General features: G+C 44.9%; 3 protein-coding genes across 4 annotated transcripts in view; 2 read left to right on the top strand and 1 right to left on the bottom strand.

Moving 5' to 3' along the window:
• Window positions 1–174: 174 nt before the first annotated feature.
• On the top strand, window positions 175–4,956 carry FANCD2OS (FANCD2 opposite strand). Of its 2 annotated transcripts, none has more exons than XM_007451542.1 (2): window positions 175–217; window positions 4,127–4,956. In XM_007451542.1, the coding sequence occupies exon 2, from the start codon at window positions 4,135–4,137 to the stop codon at window positions 4,669–4,671; it is 537 nt and encodes a 178-aa protein (XP_007451604.1). In that variant the 5' UTR covers window positions 175–217; window positions 4,127–4,134; the 3' UTR covers window positions 4,672–4,956. The 2 variants fall into 2 exon arrangements, with proteins under 2 accessions (XP_007451604.1, XP_007451605.1); XM_007451543.1 differs by lacking the exon at window positions 175–217 and adding an exon at window positions 385–447 and having other exon boundaries at window positions 4,127–4,694.
• LOC103079569 (non-histone chromosomal protein HMG-14-like) lies at window positions 2,283–2,589 on the top strand. Its single transcript, XM_082930919.1, is given in 2 exon segments — window positions 2,283–2,426; window positions 2,428–2,589. Coding segments are annotated over 2 exon segments (306 nt in total).
• A 1,108-nt stretch (window positions 4,957–6,064) lies between the features above and the next one.
• FANCD2 (FA complementation group D2) overlaps window positions 6,065–16,105 on the bottom strand; it is a 53,846-nt gene continuing 43,805 nt past the window's right edge. Inside the window, exons 34-43 of the mRNA XM_007451541.1 lie at window positions 15,739–15,832; window positions 14,983–15,105; window positions 14,051–14,144; window positions 13,278–13,349; window positions 12,528–12,566; window positions 11,486–11,560; window positions 10,433–10,507; window positions 9,317–9,463; window positions 7,606–7,701; window positions 6,065–6,130 (exon numbers count right to left, since the gene is read on the bottom strand). Coding sequence (XP_007451603.1) covers window positions 6,065–6,130; window positions 7,606–7,701; window positions 9,317–9,463; window positions 10,433–10,507; window positions 11,486–11,560; window positions 12,528–12,566; window positions 13,278–13,349; window positions 14,051–14,144; window positions 14,983–15,105; window positions 15,739–15,832 — 881 coding nt within the window. The remainder of the gene's footprint in view (window positions 6,131–7,605; window positions 7,702–9,316; window positions 9,464–10,432; window positions 10,508–11,485; window positions 11,561–12,527; window positions 12,567–13,277; window positions 13,350–14,050; window positions 14,145–14,982; window positions 15,106–15,738; window positions 15,833–16,105) is intronic.

Here is a 16,105-nt window from a genome sequence, read left to right as displayed (position 1 = left end):
ATGCGGGGGACACGGGTTCGTGCCCCGGTCTGGGAGGATCCCACATGCCACAGAGCGGCTGGGCCCATGAGCCATGGCCGCTGAGCCTGTGCGGGAGGGGCCGCAACGGTGAGAGGCCCGCGTACGGGGGGGGGGGGGGGGGGGGGGGGGGGAGAAAAGATGCGGCCCGGGAACAGGGGCCGCCACTCTGGAGCGTGCGGCCCGCGGACTTCAGCAGGTGAGCCCCCAGCCCGGATGGTGGGACAGGGATCGGGCTCCCACCGCCACCTCTGCCTCTGCCAGAGCCATCTGGCCTCCGCCCCGGGTCGGGACCCCCGGGAGACAAGCCCCTCTTCCAGCTGGGAGGGGGAGCCTCCCTCACTCAGGGCAGCTCCAGCCCCTCGGGATCGCAGTTCACAGTTCACGAGGACCTCAGCTGCACTTTGACGCTGCTTTCCCCTTTCCCAGGTGGGGAGATCAAGGGACTGGGTCCCTTGGCACGGGAGGAATGGTACGAAGGGGAAGCCTTTTGGGCTAGAACCAGGTGTTCCCTATCCGGGAGCTATTAGAGCAGCTTGAACAGACTTCCTAGATTCAACCCCTCCTGGAATGCATGACGGTGACTTCTGGGTGGTAGGAGTGGGGGGTGAACTATCTTTATTTGAACGCTGTGTGAAAGTGGTGGAAAGACCTGGGGTCAGAAGCCCTCTTTCATCCCATGTTGGTTTTGCCCAATATTTTTGTTGTTGTTGCAGTACGCGGGCCTCTCACTGTTGTAGCCTCTCCCGTTGCGGAGCACAGGCTCCCGACGCGCAGGCTCAGCGGCCATGGCTCACGGGCCCAGCCGCTCCGCCGCATGTGGGATCTTCCCGGACCGGGGCACGAACCCGTGCCCCCTGCATTGGCAGGCGGACTCTCAACCACTGCGCCACCAGGGAAGCCCGGTTCTGCCCAATATTTAGGCTGGACATTTGATAAAGCCTTTTCCCTCTGGCCCTATTTCTTCTTAGACAAGCGAGGAAAGGCTCCTGGGATTTTTCTTTTTTTGGTCATATGCTCAGAGGCGTTAACACCCTCCACCTGCACCTTGCCTTGGTGGTGTACCAGAGCAGCCCTGATCCTGGATGTATGCTCCTAGGGTCATAATATCAAGCACCAGAAGCCTTCCACAGGCTGTTTGGAATAGATAACTATCCCCTGGGTGTCAATTTCTCATCCGAAGGCAGCCCAGATATTTGAGCGGTATGCACACGGGCCTGCATAGATCAGGAGAAACATACCAGTTGGAGGAAATCAACAAATCACCTTTCTCCTAACCACTGTCAGGGGCAGGTCTTCTGGTTTGAAAGGTCACTAACAATTCCCTTTAAAAAACGAAACTTACTGTCTCACAAACTGGTGAAGGTGTCAAACTTTTCACAGTATTTCCTGGGCAATTACTGGATGGGATGGGATCAGATCTGCTGCTAGAAGAGGGAGACTAGAGAAGGGGCAGAGAAATACACTTGACTGGAAAGAAAAGGTATATGCTATGCCCCTTAACAATAGGTAGGTGCTCAAAAAATGTTAGCTTCTCTTGAATTCAGTGAAATCCTTTATATACTGACAATTTTAAAGTAGAAAAATGGAAAGTCCGAATTCTACTTGGATAAATTTTGAGTTAGCAACATCCTCCCAGCCCTTTCCTTTATCTCCAAAAGGGGGGGGGGAAATCAAGTTCTTAACCAGTGGGTCTTTCATAGATAAGAAAAAAACAAAAACAAAACACACATAGAAGAACCAGAAAAATCTTTTATAAACTTTAAAAGACTGGCCTTTGGAATTTTTTTCCCTCCCAGCCTGGTATAATTCCTCTGAGGTGGTATATAAGTAGCTCAGGGCCCTGAGAGAGCTGCTCCCTTGTGTCAGAAAAGAGGTTTTTAGGGCCAAGAGCAGACTGTCTCCATAATTAAGAATAGTAAAAGCTGAAGTTCCTTAAAGGAACAGCATAAGAAGTTCTCAAACTACAAGGTACATCAGACTCCCCTGGAGGGTTTGTTTAAATGCAGAATGCAGGGTCCTTCCCCCCAGAGTTCCTGATTCTATAGGTTTCAGGTAGGGCCCAAGAATCTGCATTTCTGCCATATTCCCAGATGACTGTCATGGTTCTAGTCCCAGAATCATACTTTGAGACCGCCCCCGCCGCCGGTCCCAGCAGCTCGGGCGGCGGGAGGAGCGGCAGCGGCCAGGCAGCCCAGCTTCGCGAAGGCTCTCGGTGCGCCGCTGCCCGCAGGCACCCGGCACGCGCCCGCCCCGCCGCCTCGATGCCCAAGAGGAAGGTCAGCTCCGCCGAGGGGGCGGCAAAGGAGGAGCCCAAGAGGAGATCGGCGAGGTTGTCAGCTAATCTGGCTCCTGCAAAAGTGGAAACGAAGCCAAAAAAGGCGGCAGGAAAGGATAAATCTTCCGACAAAAAAAGTGCAAACAAAAGGGAAAAGGGGAGCAAAGGGAAAACACGCTGAAGTGGCTAATCAAGAGACTAAAGAAGACTTACCTGCAGAAAATGGAGAAACTAAAAACGAGGAGAGCCCAGCTTCTGATGAAGCAGGAGAGAAAGAAGTCAAGTCTGATTAATACCACACACCTGGTCCTATCAGTGGCCCCTGTTTCCCTTCTTGTACAATCCAGAGGAATACTTTTTTTTTTTTTGCGGTACGCGGGCCTCTCACCGCCGTGGCCTCTCCCGTTGCGGAGCACAGGCTCCGGACGCGCAGGCCTAGTGGCCATGGCTCACGGGCCCAGCCGCTCCACGGCACGCGGGATCCTCCCGGACCGGGGCACGAACCCACGTCCCCTGCAACAGCAGGCGGACTCCCAACCCCTGCGCCACCAGGGAAGCCCCAGAGGAATATTTTTATCAACTATTTTGTAAATGCAAGTTTTTTAGTAGCTCTAGAAACATTTTTTAAAAGGAAGGAATCCCACCTCATCCCTTTTAAGTGTAAATGCTTTTTTTTAAGAGGTGAAATCATTTGCTGGTTGTTTATTTTTTGGTACAACCAGAAAATAGTGGGATATTGAATATGACAGGCTTTGATTCTCTTGGGTGTCAGCTTAACATTCCACAGATGGAGGGTAGCTTTTATATCCTATAGGGTAGCATTTAGTAAAGCATACTAAATGGCAGTTTGGAGTCAGTTGTGCAGTTAATGTCTTAAAAACTTTAAATCACTTCTCTTCCCACGTTGTTTTTGGTAGAATTGTTTCCTAAAGCAAACCACTCACCCCTTGATCTTGGCTCTCCTGGGCAGAATTTTGTGCACTCTGTAACATCTTTGGTCGTGGTAGTCCAGTTCTTCTAGTCCAGTTAATGTGCTGTGAACGACTGACAATTTGAGTATGTAGTGTATGTGATTATTAAATTGTGAATTAGTGGGACTTACGATGTAACAGCATATCAATATTTGAAGATATTGGTACTTGATATCCTGTGAAGGAAAATTTGCCCCCAAATTTTAAGCTGGAAAGTCACTGGAATAACTGTTCAGAAAAGAATCACAACTACATGGTTTTTTAGGTTTTTGGTACGTATGATGAGAACTGTGTACAAATTGAAATGTCTGTGTAGTGATCCTCAAAACAACCAATAAAATCTCAATTATGAAAGAAAAAAAAAGAATCATACTTTGAGAACCAACGGTATAAAACATGGGATTTAGAGTCACAAATATTTGGCAAGACACACCTTTCTGAGCATTCATCCACAAATAATGTCTCATCTCAGGTGGCAGAAGCCAGCAGCTTCTGCCACCTGAGAGGCATAGATTCTGACTTCAGCAGTTATCAACACAGCACAGATCCTAATGCTGAACAGGGACACTCCATTTTGGACAACTCTATTTCCTCATCTGTAAAATAGGTACAAACCTACCTTCAGAGGCTTGTGATAAGGTTTAATAAAGTATACACAGCAGTTGCCAGATTCAATACTTGTCACTATCCTCTATTGCCCTTTATAGAATTACTAATATCCTAACATCTACCGGAATCTTTTCATGAGAACTACAGAGTAAGTTAAAGTCAATAATGAGACAGAGATATGAATTTAAACAGCCATGCCCTTGCCAAAAGCATGCTAGGAAAATTCCATGTTCTGATTCCTCTCCTCTAGGACTGTCAATGGCAGGACACCAGCTCTGGTCACCATGGACCCCACCGGATGAGGGCTTCCAATGGCTGCAGCATACAACACCTACACCTTCTTCCAAGCACCCCTTTAGGGCTTCCCCCTGCTTCCCCCACACCCCTTCTGATCTTGAAGTGCAGCTGTGCTTTCAAGAGGTCTCTCTAGTTCTAGACAGTCCATTCCTGGAGCCTGGGGTGAGTCCCAAGTTGCCCTGCCACACGTCAGAGCTCCGAACCATGAACAACAAGAAAGGGCTGGTCAGGAAGCCTCAGCTTGTCTGCCTCAATGGAGTGGATTCTGTCTTTGGCAGGGTCATCACGGCTCAGCCGCCAAAGTGGACTAGGACCTTTAGTGTTTCAAACAAGTTAGGCTTTTGCAAAATCATCAGCTGGGAGCACCAGGGGCCCACTGGACTTAAGGAGCCTCAGATTCAGATGACAGTGACCATGTACAAACAGATGCTGTGTTCCATCCTCTTGCTGTATGTGACGTACAATAAGTGCACCTTTGCCTTGCAACACTCCAAGTAAAGTGTCCCTATCTGATCCCCATTCCTCACACCACGCCTTTTGCTATGTGCCTGAAGCTTACATAGACCTTTCCGTGTAAACGAAACTGTGTTTGCCCCAGCCATCTTGCTTTTCAGTCAAGCAGTGACAATTCAGGAGCCCCCCTCCTCTCTTCCCATCCAAAAATAGGCCAGTGACAGAGCAAGGGAGAACATTTCTATTGTAAAGCTGAACCACCATTTAGAGTCAAACTAGCACTGACATGTACATGTAATAAAGAACCATTAAACAAACCATATAAACCAACGAGCCTACTGTGAACTCTTTTCAACACTGAAGACCACAATGAGTTGGGGAAACAAAGAGTGTCAAGGAAGGAGATTATGGATTTCTATGTACGTGGGGATGAAGAGGTCAAAAATCTATATGTGGGTCAATGATTAATTTAAAAAAACAAAAACAAATAACCTCCCCCACCAAAAAAACCAACAAAAAAACCTAACCAGCCACACCCTAATACTACCAGAGAGTACAAAAGTGGGTACAAATATAACAAATATTAATATTTACAGCCTGGCAAAAAAGAACTTGGTAGCAGCACTGAAACTGGGCTTTCTGGCAGAAGACATGAGAGTTCCCCATTTTAGCTGAAATGTACTCCTAATGTTCTATTTTTAATAAACTACAAGTAATTTCGTAGCATTGTTCTAACTAGATTATAGGTATAACTCAGAATAATGTGGAAATAAAATAAAAATTACATATGCAAAGTTAACATGAATTTGATGCTGCCTTTTCCTCCTTTATCATATATCTACATGACCACCAAAAATTTAAAAAGCAGCCAAACATTCGACTTTCTTTGGGCATTAAAAGAAATTCGTCACTCCTCCAAAAAAGATCACAAAATATCTTCTCATCTCAAATAATAGGGTCCTTGTAATAGGGAACATATGATTGTAATTGGTAGAACTGATGTGTTGTACCAGTCTCCATTAATTCTCTGCACAAACACCAATTCAGTTCCATCTATGAAGGAAATTCGAAAAGAAGAATGAGGTAGCTGAGGCAGAACTTAAAACAGAATTTATTTGTAAGACTGGTACAAGCCTAAATTCTAGAATAAATCCAGAGTTTCAAAACTAGCTCCTGAAGCTCAGAGTCATGACTACTCTAGCACAGCACTGCCATGTTCGCCTAAATTGGTAAGTAACACCACATTCGAATTCTGAGCCACGGTCTTTGATGTTAGTAGACAACCTGTGAAATCCACAATTAAGTTGATTCAATAAAGCCCCTTCTTTAAGGACAAAATAGGATGCTTCCAGTTAGAAAGGCAGACAGCAGATTTGAAACCCTGAACACAAAATGGTAAGTAGCTGGCAGAGATGGGGAGGGAGTATCGTTCTGTGGTCTAATCAGAGTCATCATCACTCTCTCGCTCCTTTTCTCCATCACTTGCTTCATCTTCTTCACCGTCCTAAGAGGCAAAGGATAATTAAGTATTTTAGGTCATCCGGGCGACACCATGACTTGCAACACTGCTCCCACAGCATATATGACTGTACTGTATCGTTGTTAAAAACAATGATAGGTTTTAAACCATTCTTTTGAGAATGAATCAGAGGCTCCCCCATTCTTGTATCATGGTCTCTAAGACAAGACGATGGAGGGAGCCATTTTGATACTGACTTATGCCATTCTGCAACCCAACCAAATATGCATGATTTGTAAATAAGCCACGGCCCTCCAGTTCCACTGCATGTGTGTGACATAGGAACAAAATAGGCATTCAATATAGAATGAAATGTTTGTTAAATTCAAAATCCAATAGGAATCCAGAGTAAAATTCTCTCTGGTTTGTAAAATCTTATCTGGGGGGCTTGCTTATGACAAAGCACCAAACTAATAGGATACTGTCTGCCTCAAAACTTTTTTATGGGGACTTCCCTGGTGGCGCAGTGGTTAAGAATCCACCTGCCAATGCAGGGGTCACAGGTTCGAGCCCTAGTCAGGGAAGATCCCACATGCCGCGGAGCAACTAAGCCCGCGTGCTACTACTGAAGCCCGTGCTCCGCAACACACAGAAGCCACCGCAATGAGAAGCCCGTGCACCACAACGAAGAGTAGGCCCCGCTCGCCACCAACTAGCGAAAGCCCGCATGCAGCAACAAAGACCCAATGCAGCCAAAAATAAATAAATAAATTTATAGGGAAAAAAAGAAAGCCATAAAACTTTTTTATGAGAACAAGGTGGAGATATTCTATACAAATAAAACAGAGGACCATGTAATGAAAGAATTTTTCATACTGAATGATCCTTACGCTTCAGCCTCAAATTGCATTACAAATTGTATCCACAGCAGGGGTTCTTAAATCTCAGCTTCTCTGTATCTATAACCCACCTGAATTGTAACAAACTTTTATAAATATATACATTTTTCTTTAGCTTTCTTTAAAGTCCCAAAAGCATTGGTAGTAGCCCAAAAGAGCATAAGGACTCCTACTCTTACTTTAGTCCTCAGTGGCAGCCGCTTTTGATTCTGTGCTTTAGCTTTCACATTTCTATTTTAGATATTCAAACAACATGTTTAAATGGTTTAACTCATTCTTCTTCTCGACACTTAGAGAACACTTTGACCTCTTCTTATCTCCCCTCTAAAATGGTTTCAGATATGAATTCAGGAGGCTATAATGGAAGGGAATTTTCAACTCTATAACATATGCTACAAACAACTCCAGATACTCAAGTTGTGATTAAAATACTGAGTGATTATAATATCGTGTGGGTTTTTTCTTTTTCTTTTTTTCTGGCCCCCACAGAATTCACATAAGCACAGAAGCTTTTTTGGAGGGAATGGAGATGGGCATAGAAGTATCTGAGTATAAAATCAAGCAGGGAAAGTTCTGCACTCTCTACCATCAATGCCACTCTGGTGCCTTTTACAGACATACCTCTGTTCCTTTGCTCTTGGAGACCTGGGATGACGTATCATCCTCACTCTCATCTGCTGTGCTCTCCTGGGAATTCTGGGATATAATCTCTTCACCCTGAATGTGAATGGGCCAGAACAAACAGTGGGTTATAATGATCACATTTGGGGTCTCAAGGGGAGAAAGGCTTAGTTTATAGACAAGGCAAAGAAAGATAATCAGTCATTCAAATATGGTCAAACACGGACACCAACCTGTGACCCAGCATCTAGAGAAGTGATAATCAACCCAAGATTTCTAAGATGCTTGTGGCTCTGATACAATATGTAGTTTTAAAGGTTCTTTGTATTCTAAATCATACTAGTTTTACAAGGCCAGACTGTATTGGTGACTCTTTCAGGTAATGCTGAATATGGTTCTAAAGTTTCCCAAATACCTTAAAGTATGTGAGCATGAACACCAACACACCAATCACAAATGGCCATGTAGAGGCTAAAGGATGGTATACTAAAATGGTTTAAGAACATCAAATCTGGGGCTTCCCTAGTGGCGCAGTGGTTGAGAATCTGCCTGCCAATGCAGGGGACACGGGTTCGAGCCCTGGTCTGGGAAGATCCCACATGCCGCGGAGCAACTGGGCCCGTGAGCCACAACTACTGAGCCTGCGCGTCTGGAGCCTGTGCTCTGCAACAAGAGAGGCCGCGACAGTGAGAAAAAAAAAAAAAAAAAAAAAAAAAAAAAAGAACATCAAATCTGGATCAGGACTGTTTGGACTCAAACCCTTGCTCCACTCACTTATGGCTGAATGATAAGTTACTTAACTTTGCTGAGCTTCAATTTTCTCATGGAAGCAAGAGATTGATGTGAAGAAAGGAAGCTAATTCTCTGGGGAGCTATTCTTTTCATATATGAGATTTCTTTTCTTTTCTTTTTTTTTTTGTGGTACGCGGGCCTCTCACTGCTGTGGCCTCTCCTGTTGCGGAGCACAGGCTCTGGACGCGCAGGCTCAGCGGCCATGGCTCACGGGCCCAGCCGCTCCACAGCATGTGGGATCCTCCTGGACCGGGGCACGAACCCGTGTCCCCTGCATCGGCAGGCAGACTCTCAACCACTGCGCCACCAGGGAAGCCCAGAATTTTTTTTGTGTGTGTGTGTCAAATATAAGATTTTAAGACTCAGATGTTGTAAGCATGAATGAGGAGGGCTTGGACTGTATTTGAAAAATGCTATAACTCCAAAGTAGTAGCATAAGCAAAACAAGATTTCAGCCAGTCAGTCAGACAATTGAAAGAACTAAGAAATGCTCATTTATTAAAATTAGCCAGAGAATAATTTCAGGAACAAGACAAACTGGTTTTAGGGGAAAAAACCCAAAATAACTAAACACAGTTTTTCCATATACAAAAATATTCTAAATCTACCCACATTAGGGCTTAAAGGTATCCCTCTAGCTATGGAAAGAGGTTTCCCTGATCTGTTCCTCTATGCCTGAGGCCTTGTTGATATCAATGGTATGTTTTGGTGCCTTTGCTGCCTGGGATGAGGAGTGCAACCTGCAACTAGGGCCCAAAGGCAATGTACCCTAACGTTAAGAGCTAAACAGTCACAGATTTGAGAAAAGCAGTTTTGAGTATTGAGAGAGTGGGGCTTAGGTGACCTTCCTTAGATACTTTCCAATGATCTCACAAAGAAAGGAAGTAGGAGATTACTACAGGCGGGCTCCCAGGCTTACCTGCAAGTCCCGGTTTTTGAGATTGCCCAGCCAAAAAGCCTCTCTGCAATTGTTGAGGATGAGCATGGCTTTCACTCTGCAAACTAACAGCTCCAGGGTCTTTTTGAGCAAAGGCACATGTTTGGTGAGTTTCGTGTCCTGGTGAATCTGAATGGAAACAAATGTATCCAACTCATCTGGCTTTATCATCATGCTTTCACATTTCCTATACAGAAACTTCTGAATTCCTGACACCTTGAACACTGAACAAGACCACATGCCCTGCCAGTGCAGGCCAGAGACATGTTCCATCAAAGAGCAGTAGTCCGGCAGAGTATTCCGAAGAGAATGGCAGCTGTCCTTCAAGCTAAAAGAGCCTAGAAGACATACCACCAACACCTCACGGTTCCTCTTCATAACCTCTTATTGATCAATTATCGATGAATTTATGTAAAATATTCTTGAATGTATATTCTACTGATATTAAACAACAGAGAATATCCCTGTTTAGCTGAGGGAGTCCTTATAAGATTCCACTGTTCAGCACCTTAAAAAGTTAGAACCAGGGGAGGAAATGAACAACAGGAACTGAGCTTGCCAGTGACTGCAGCACTCCATGGCTCTGTGTTCCTTCACACAAAAAATGACTGGCTCAACTCCAGGCTTCAAGTGGAAAAGTCCTTTAATGATAAAATGTTCTCACAAGAGACAGATGTGTTCCTTGACAAGTAAGTAGTACAGCTGAAAAGCTCAAAAAACAGCTGCTTTTAGAACCACCTCTTGCCTCCAGCAGAGTCATCACTTACATAATATTCCTCCTGCCCAGAGTACTTTGTAGCAGTTATACATTCACCAACATTCTCTCACCAAAGAAGCACTCCTGGAGGAAACAGGGCTATGGAGTTTGAGTCAAATTTCAGATGCAGACATTCCCCTCCTGATGATTACCCAATCTCTGCGAGCAACTGAGGACTTGACCACTCTGAATAAACTGCCTTTGGACAGACATAGTCCCAGAAATAAAGGCTCAAGAGGGGTAAAAAAGGAAGAAGGCACTGGAGCCCACGGATCTCCAAAATCACAACCACAGATTAAACCAACAGGTGGGTTGGTGGTGTGACCTGCTTTCCATCTTACCTTGGAATGCCCACACAGGTGATGAAGCAGCCTTGTATTCAACTGGAAGGTTTCCAGTAAACTCAGAACATCTTCCTATAACCAACAACATTTGTAAGTGCCATATGAAACGTTCCCATTTCATTTTATATGCAAGATACTCTTGCAACCAAGGGTTCCAAAGAGGATCAAACCTGCGCATTCCAGCTGTGTATGGATAATCATCTCTTCTTTTTTTAAAATTGAGGTATAGTTGATTTACAATATAAGTTTCAGGTGTACAACATAGTGATTCACATTTTTCAAGATTATGCTAGACAATTATCTTAATTTGGCCCTCAAACAGGAGGAGGAGTGATCACTGGCTATCCTCCCCTTTATCCTTCTGAGTTATGAGGGACCAACCAAATATTGTGAGAGTGTTTTGCAAAGTTCAACTTGCTAAGTATGTGTAAGAAGTAATCATCTCTGTTTCTGTTCTTTTTATTTTTAAATTAAAATTTTTGGCTGCACTGTGGGGCACGCAGGACCTTAGTTCCCCGACCAGGGATGGAACCCGCACCCCCTACAGTGGAAGCGTGAAGTCTTCACCACTGGACTGCCAGGGGAGTCCCTGTTTCTATGCTTATTTCACTACTCTAGTCTTGGATCCCACTTGGGTAAAAAACTCTCAAGACTCCGTTATAACAAGAGTTTAAGACACAAATGAGGTTTTTTCGTTCGTCTGTTTTGTTTTTAAATTCCCAAGACCAGACTTAGAGAAGCACACAGGAATAAGCAAATGACACACTAATATGTGAGGTCCTGGGACTGCAGTAGCACAATAAAATCAAGCTAAAAGGAACAACCATCCTCAAGTCTGGAGGAGAAGCAGGAAGGTGGATGTACTATGGAACATTCAGTCCTACATGGGCATCTCTGGGGATAGGTGAAGTGACCAGAAGTACCTAAGCAGATCTGTGGCCCAGAACCTGGGCAAGGGGACCACCCCCATGCCAGCCCAGGAATAGCCATGGACATATCTTCTGAACAACCGTACAGAGCATATTTTTGCTCTCTGTTCTCAGTTCTTACCCGATGTTTTCTAAAACTGAAGTCTAGGAGAGGCATACACTGCTTCAGAAATGCTTCCACAAAGAGACGCCCATACTGAAGAAGAGAAGAGACACATTGGTGATGACCGCTAGCTGAGGTCTTTTACCTGAAAGTCCCCTGCCTAAGGCAGCATAACATTTCCCAGACCAGGGGATTTATTTTCTTATTTTTATATACAAAAAATAAATTGGAAAGGGTCCAAAAGGTTAATTTGGAGAATGTAGCTTAATGCAAAAGCTAAATGGGCCTGCTAACTAAGCCCCAGAATTAGGCAGACTTACCTACCCCAGACACAGTCAATGCACAGGGGTGTTGCTCAGCTTGAGAATGAGGGCACAGAGGAACAGAGGGGAACCCCAGCTCCCTGAGGACACCATACTCTCAAGAGGAAAGAACTGGGTAGAGCTGAAAAAGCACATGACCACTTGCCCAATTTACCAATCAGGTAAATGACTCCCCCTTCTCACCCATCTCCCATAATGGCACCAGGGTGGAATGAGTAAAGAGGAAGAGAGAAGCCAGGAGATAATGAGAATGGGGCACCATCCACAAGAAGGAACTGTCAAGAGTGGGGCTAGAAGCATTCTCCCTATAGTGTTCTTTACCTCTTAAGCTATCAAAGATCTGATGGGTTTACCATCAAATCTAGGGCTAATCTGGGATATCCCCCAGCAGAGGAGTTCAGCAGATACCAGAGCACCAGCTCCCACACTGATAAGGCCATACATGGGCTTTAAAAAGAGCAATCACCCACTCCTCCTTCCTTTCTATTGCCTGGGAAGGAATGGCAGGGAGTGACTACTGCTCCTGAAGCCACTAATCCTATTTCTAAGACTAAGTTTTCAAACTCACAGGAAAATTGGTTTCTCTTGTCATCCAACTAGTATGGGAAAACATATCCATGGTCTTTTCTAGACTACCTGATAGCACGATTCTGGAGACTGGCTTTTGGGCAAGGTATTAAGCAATTCCACTCAGCTAACTCACAGGAAGAATAAACACTAAAGAGGGCCGGTCTCACCTTCAAACATACATGCAGAACAGGACGGCTATCAAACACCTGGAGAGATGAAGCACAAGAAACCAAAGCTGAAGCCTGCTCCTCTGAGCACCCCAGCCTCCTCCCCACCGTGCAAAGCACAGCTCTGAGTGTTGCAGAGACGTCTAAAATGAAGGCGGCAGGCCAACATGTCAACAGGTCGATTACAAAGCAGAATGAAGGAATCCCGGTAACCGAAGTTCAAGAAAAGGAAGAGGGGAGCAGAGAGGAACAAGGAATTGATTCCAACTGGGAATGTTAAGAAGATGGCATTGCAGAGGCCCCAAACCTTGATCTGAAGCCTGAAGAAAGAGTAGATGAGGCAGAAAGGAGAGAGAGCAACATTCTAAGCTGGAGGCACAGTCTGAGCAAAATCATGGAGTGGGGGAGAGCACAGCGTATGTGTGAGGGATAAAGAAGGCACTCAGGTGGGAAGAGGGACACAGTGGGGAATGTGCTCAGACCCACGGCGGGGTGGTGGTGGGGATGATACGGGGAAGGACCCATTAAATAGCAAGTGCTGTGGCACAGATGGGAAGGAGGAAGGCAGAGAAGGAAAAGACACTGCCCAGGAAGAGGGGAAGGGGTTATCCAGGGTGGGTGGGGCATAGGGAGGAAGATGGGGGAAGCAGGTCCCCAAGGGAGGCTGGGGAGAGTCCAGTTTGGAAGCCAGGCCCCTTGGTGGTTCCTGCAATTAGCCAGTGAGATGAGATAAGGAGCCTCCATACTCACCTTTATCAGGTTGATGAGGATACTGAAGTCTCGAACAGCCATGTTCCAGTAGAGGAGCTTCTCTTCATGAATCTAGAGGCAGCCAAATATACACACACCCCTGAATCACAGCCAAATACTTCTCTTACTGTACTCCTACTAATATATGGTTCTTGAACTACACAGTTATACAGAGATTTAAGCCAATTATCCTCCTACAGAGATGTGGCAACCAGTGCACCCACAAGATGGTTCTGAGGCCTGCATGTATGTGGTAACATTAGGGTATCTTATAGAGACTTTCTAATAAGAGGACCTCTCTTCAATAATTTCCAAGTAGGAAAAAGCCTCTGCAACATACCTCTGGGCCATCAGCTCCCTGTGGCTTCTCTGATTCCCTATGCAAGCCCTATCTCCCAGCAGGCTAGCTCGGTTCTGGTTAGCAGGCTACCAAGGCCCAGGCTACCACAGCATCTCAAACAGGCTTGCTCACCTCATGCCAGATCACAAGTTGCAGCCGGGTACATGAGGCTGCAACCAAAGATATTTTTTTCCAGACTAGGTCTATGGAGTCCCAAGTTCCCTGGGAAGTAGCCAGGGAAAACAGAGCCCAATCCTCACTTCCAACCAGAGGGAAAGGAAATTAAACCAGAAGCTCTTTGAAAAAAAAATCCTGGATCTTAATAACTCGAAGGAAATAGCTTAGGAGAAAATTCTGGACCCAAGGAGTAGAAGAATCAGCAGCTTCCAAGTAATCCAGAGCCTACTTCTTGGGGTGGGAATATCTGACTTACCTGCTCCGAGTCTGCTGCTGTTCCAGCCTGAAGACCTTTCACTGCCTTCTCTAGTTCAGCCATCATCACACGGAAGAAAATGACAAACGTGTGCCTAGAAGAGAAAAGGATGATGCCCACACAATGATGCACTGCTCCGAAACAAAGTCCTGGGAAGAAGCCAGGGAACCAAAAGTTATTTCCCTCCCCACCTCTCTGAATGTCCTTTCACTAGGGTCCACCCTAAGAGGACGTGAGAGTGGGAAGGATTTAGAAATGAGCCGAGAAGATGGCCTGTGAAATCAGAGGATTAACTTCATGAAGGGTGAGTGTAGTGGTAAAGAGCAGGAAAGTAGTGGTGAGAAGATCTGAGTTTAAGTTCCTAGTTCCATATTTACTTTATTGCCTGTATCAATTGAGCAAGCTCCCTAATACTCATTTTTCTCATCAGTGAAACAGGGGTAATGATACCTACCTCACAGATTCATCAAAAGGATCAAATGAGATAAACGATGTAAGAGTGTGTTATAAACTGTGAAGACCATACAAGTGTCAGATAACCACTGATATTATGAGACACAAAACCCATTAAGTGAGACATATATGGTTAGATACAACAATCACTGTATCCTTCTAAAGATGGCTAAAATACTGGAAAAGTAATTTCACATTTAAAGGATGAAAGCACTGATAGAAGTCTGGTGATTAAATATCCAATGCCGCTGAAGACTGTAACTACTGAAAATTCATTCCTCAGTAAGGTCCTTTCACATGGGCTGGCTAAGAGCTGCTTGGAGAGAATGCACAGTAGACACTGTGTGTGTTGAGTGAATGATTGTACCTACCCTCTGTATCAGAACTAGATGAAGAATAAGGTAGTTATTTGGAAACTACATACATTAGACAGTGTGATTCTAACTTAGGGAGAGAACAAGAGGAGAGTACTCCCTTACCTGGTCAGTGCAGGGAATGTGGAGGAAGATGCCTCTTTAGGAGAGTTGATCAGTTCCGGGACACCAACACCAGCGATCTCCTCTATGGCCTTCAGAACACTGTCTGTGTGCTCCAGGTAGATGCTGCATTGACAGCCATAGGACTATGAATGCATGTTACAGAATTCCTAAATCAAGATTTCTTTCTTGAGACATTACCAGGTACTAAGCTTTAAAACAACTATTACTTTATTTTATTTTTTATTTTTTGGCTGCACCATGTGGCTTGTGGGATCTTAGTTCCGCAACCAGGGACTGAACCTGGGGCCACAGAAGTGAAAGCGCCAAGTCTTAACCACTGGACCGCCAGGGAACTCCCAATACTTATTTTTAATAAGGATTCCAAATACTTGTCAGGAGGTAAAGGAAATGATGTCTCAGCTAGAAATACAGTTAGACACCTTGGAAGTGATGGCTGTCTTGGATATGGTAGGCAATAATAAATATCTGACTCATTGGTTAACAAGGCAGGATACAACAGCAGACTCCCCCACTTCCTCTATGATTTGATTTAATAGAGAACTAGCTGACAGTATAAAACAGAACAAGAAGATCTGACAATCCACATATTCCAAATTATGTTCATTTCAAACCTACTTCACTGCTTCCAAGTTACCCCTAACCAAGGTAATTTCTCAGTTTTTGACCAGACAAGGGATCTGAACAGTGGCAAAATGGAAGGCTATTTGGCTTGTGGACAGAAACTGAGCCTCTCACCTAAGCAAAGCCTGGAGCTGGTCATTAGGAATGCCACTCTTCTCTTTCTCCCCACTTGGCCACACCCGGAAAAGGAACTGTCTGGCCAGGGAAGCTGTTGGAGAAACAAGACAAAGATATCTCTTTCATGGAAAATGAACTTCACTCTTGTTTTGCAGGCTTTGGGGGATGATTACTGACCAAAAGGATTACTCTTTTATATTCACTATGACGTTCCTGGGCTAACAGACAATTTGAAAAAAAGCTGTCATGAATTCCTGCTCTACTGGTTCTTCTACCAGAAATAAACCCATTTCTCTAAGACTCAACATGTTCCACCCTCTTACCCTGTCTTGACACAAGCATGAACCACACAAGACACACAGAG

Source organism: Lipotes vexillifer, unplaced genomic scaffold, assembly GCF_000442215.2.
Source record: "Lipotes vexillifer unplaced genomic scaffold, Lipotes_vexillifer_v1.1 scaffold261, whole genome shotgun sequence".
Lineage (NCBI taxonomy): Eukaryota > Metazoa > Chordata > Mammalia > Artiodactyla > Lipotidae > Lipotes > Lipotes vexillifer.
Note: the sequence above shows the minus strand (reverse complement) of the source record. Positions and strands in the feature narration are given on the sequence as shown.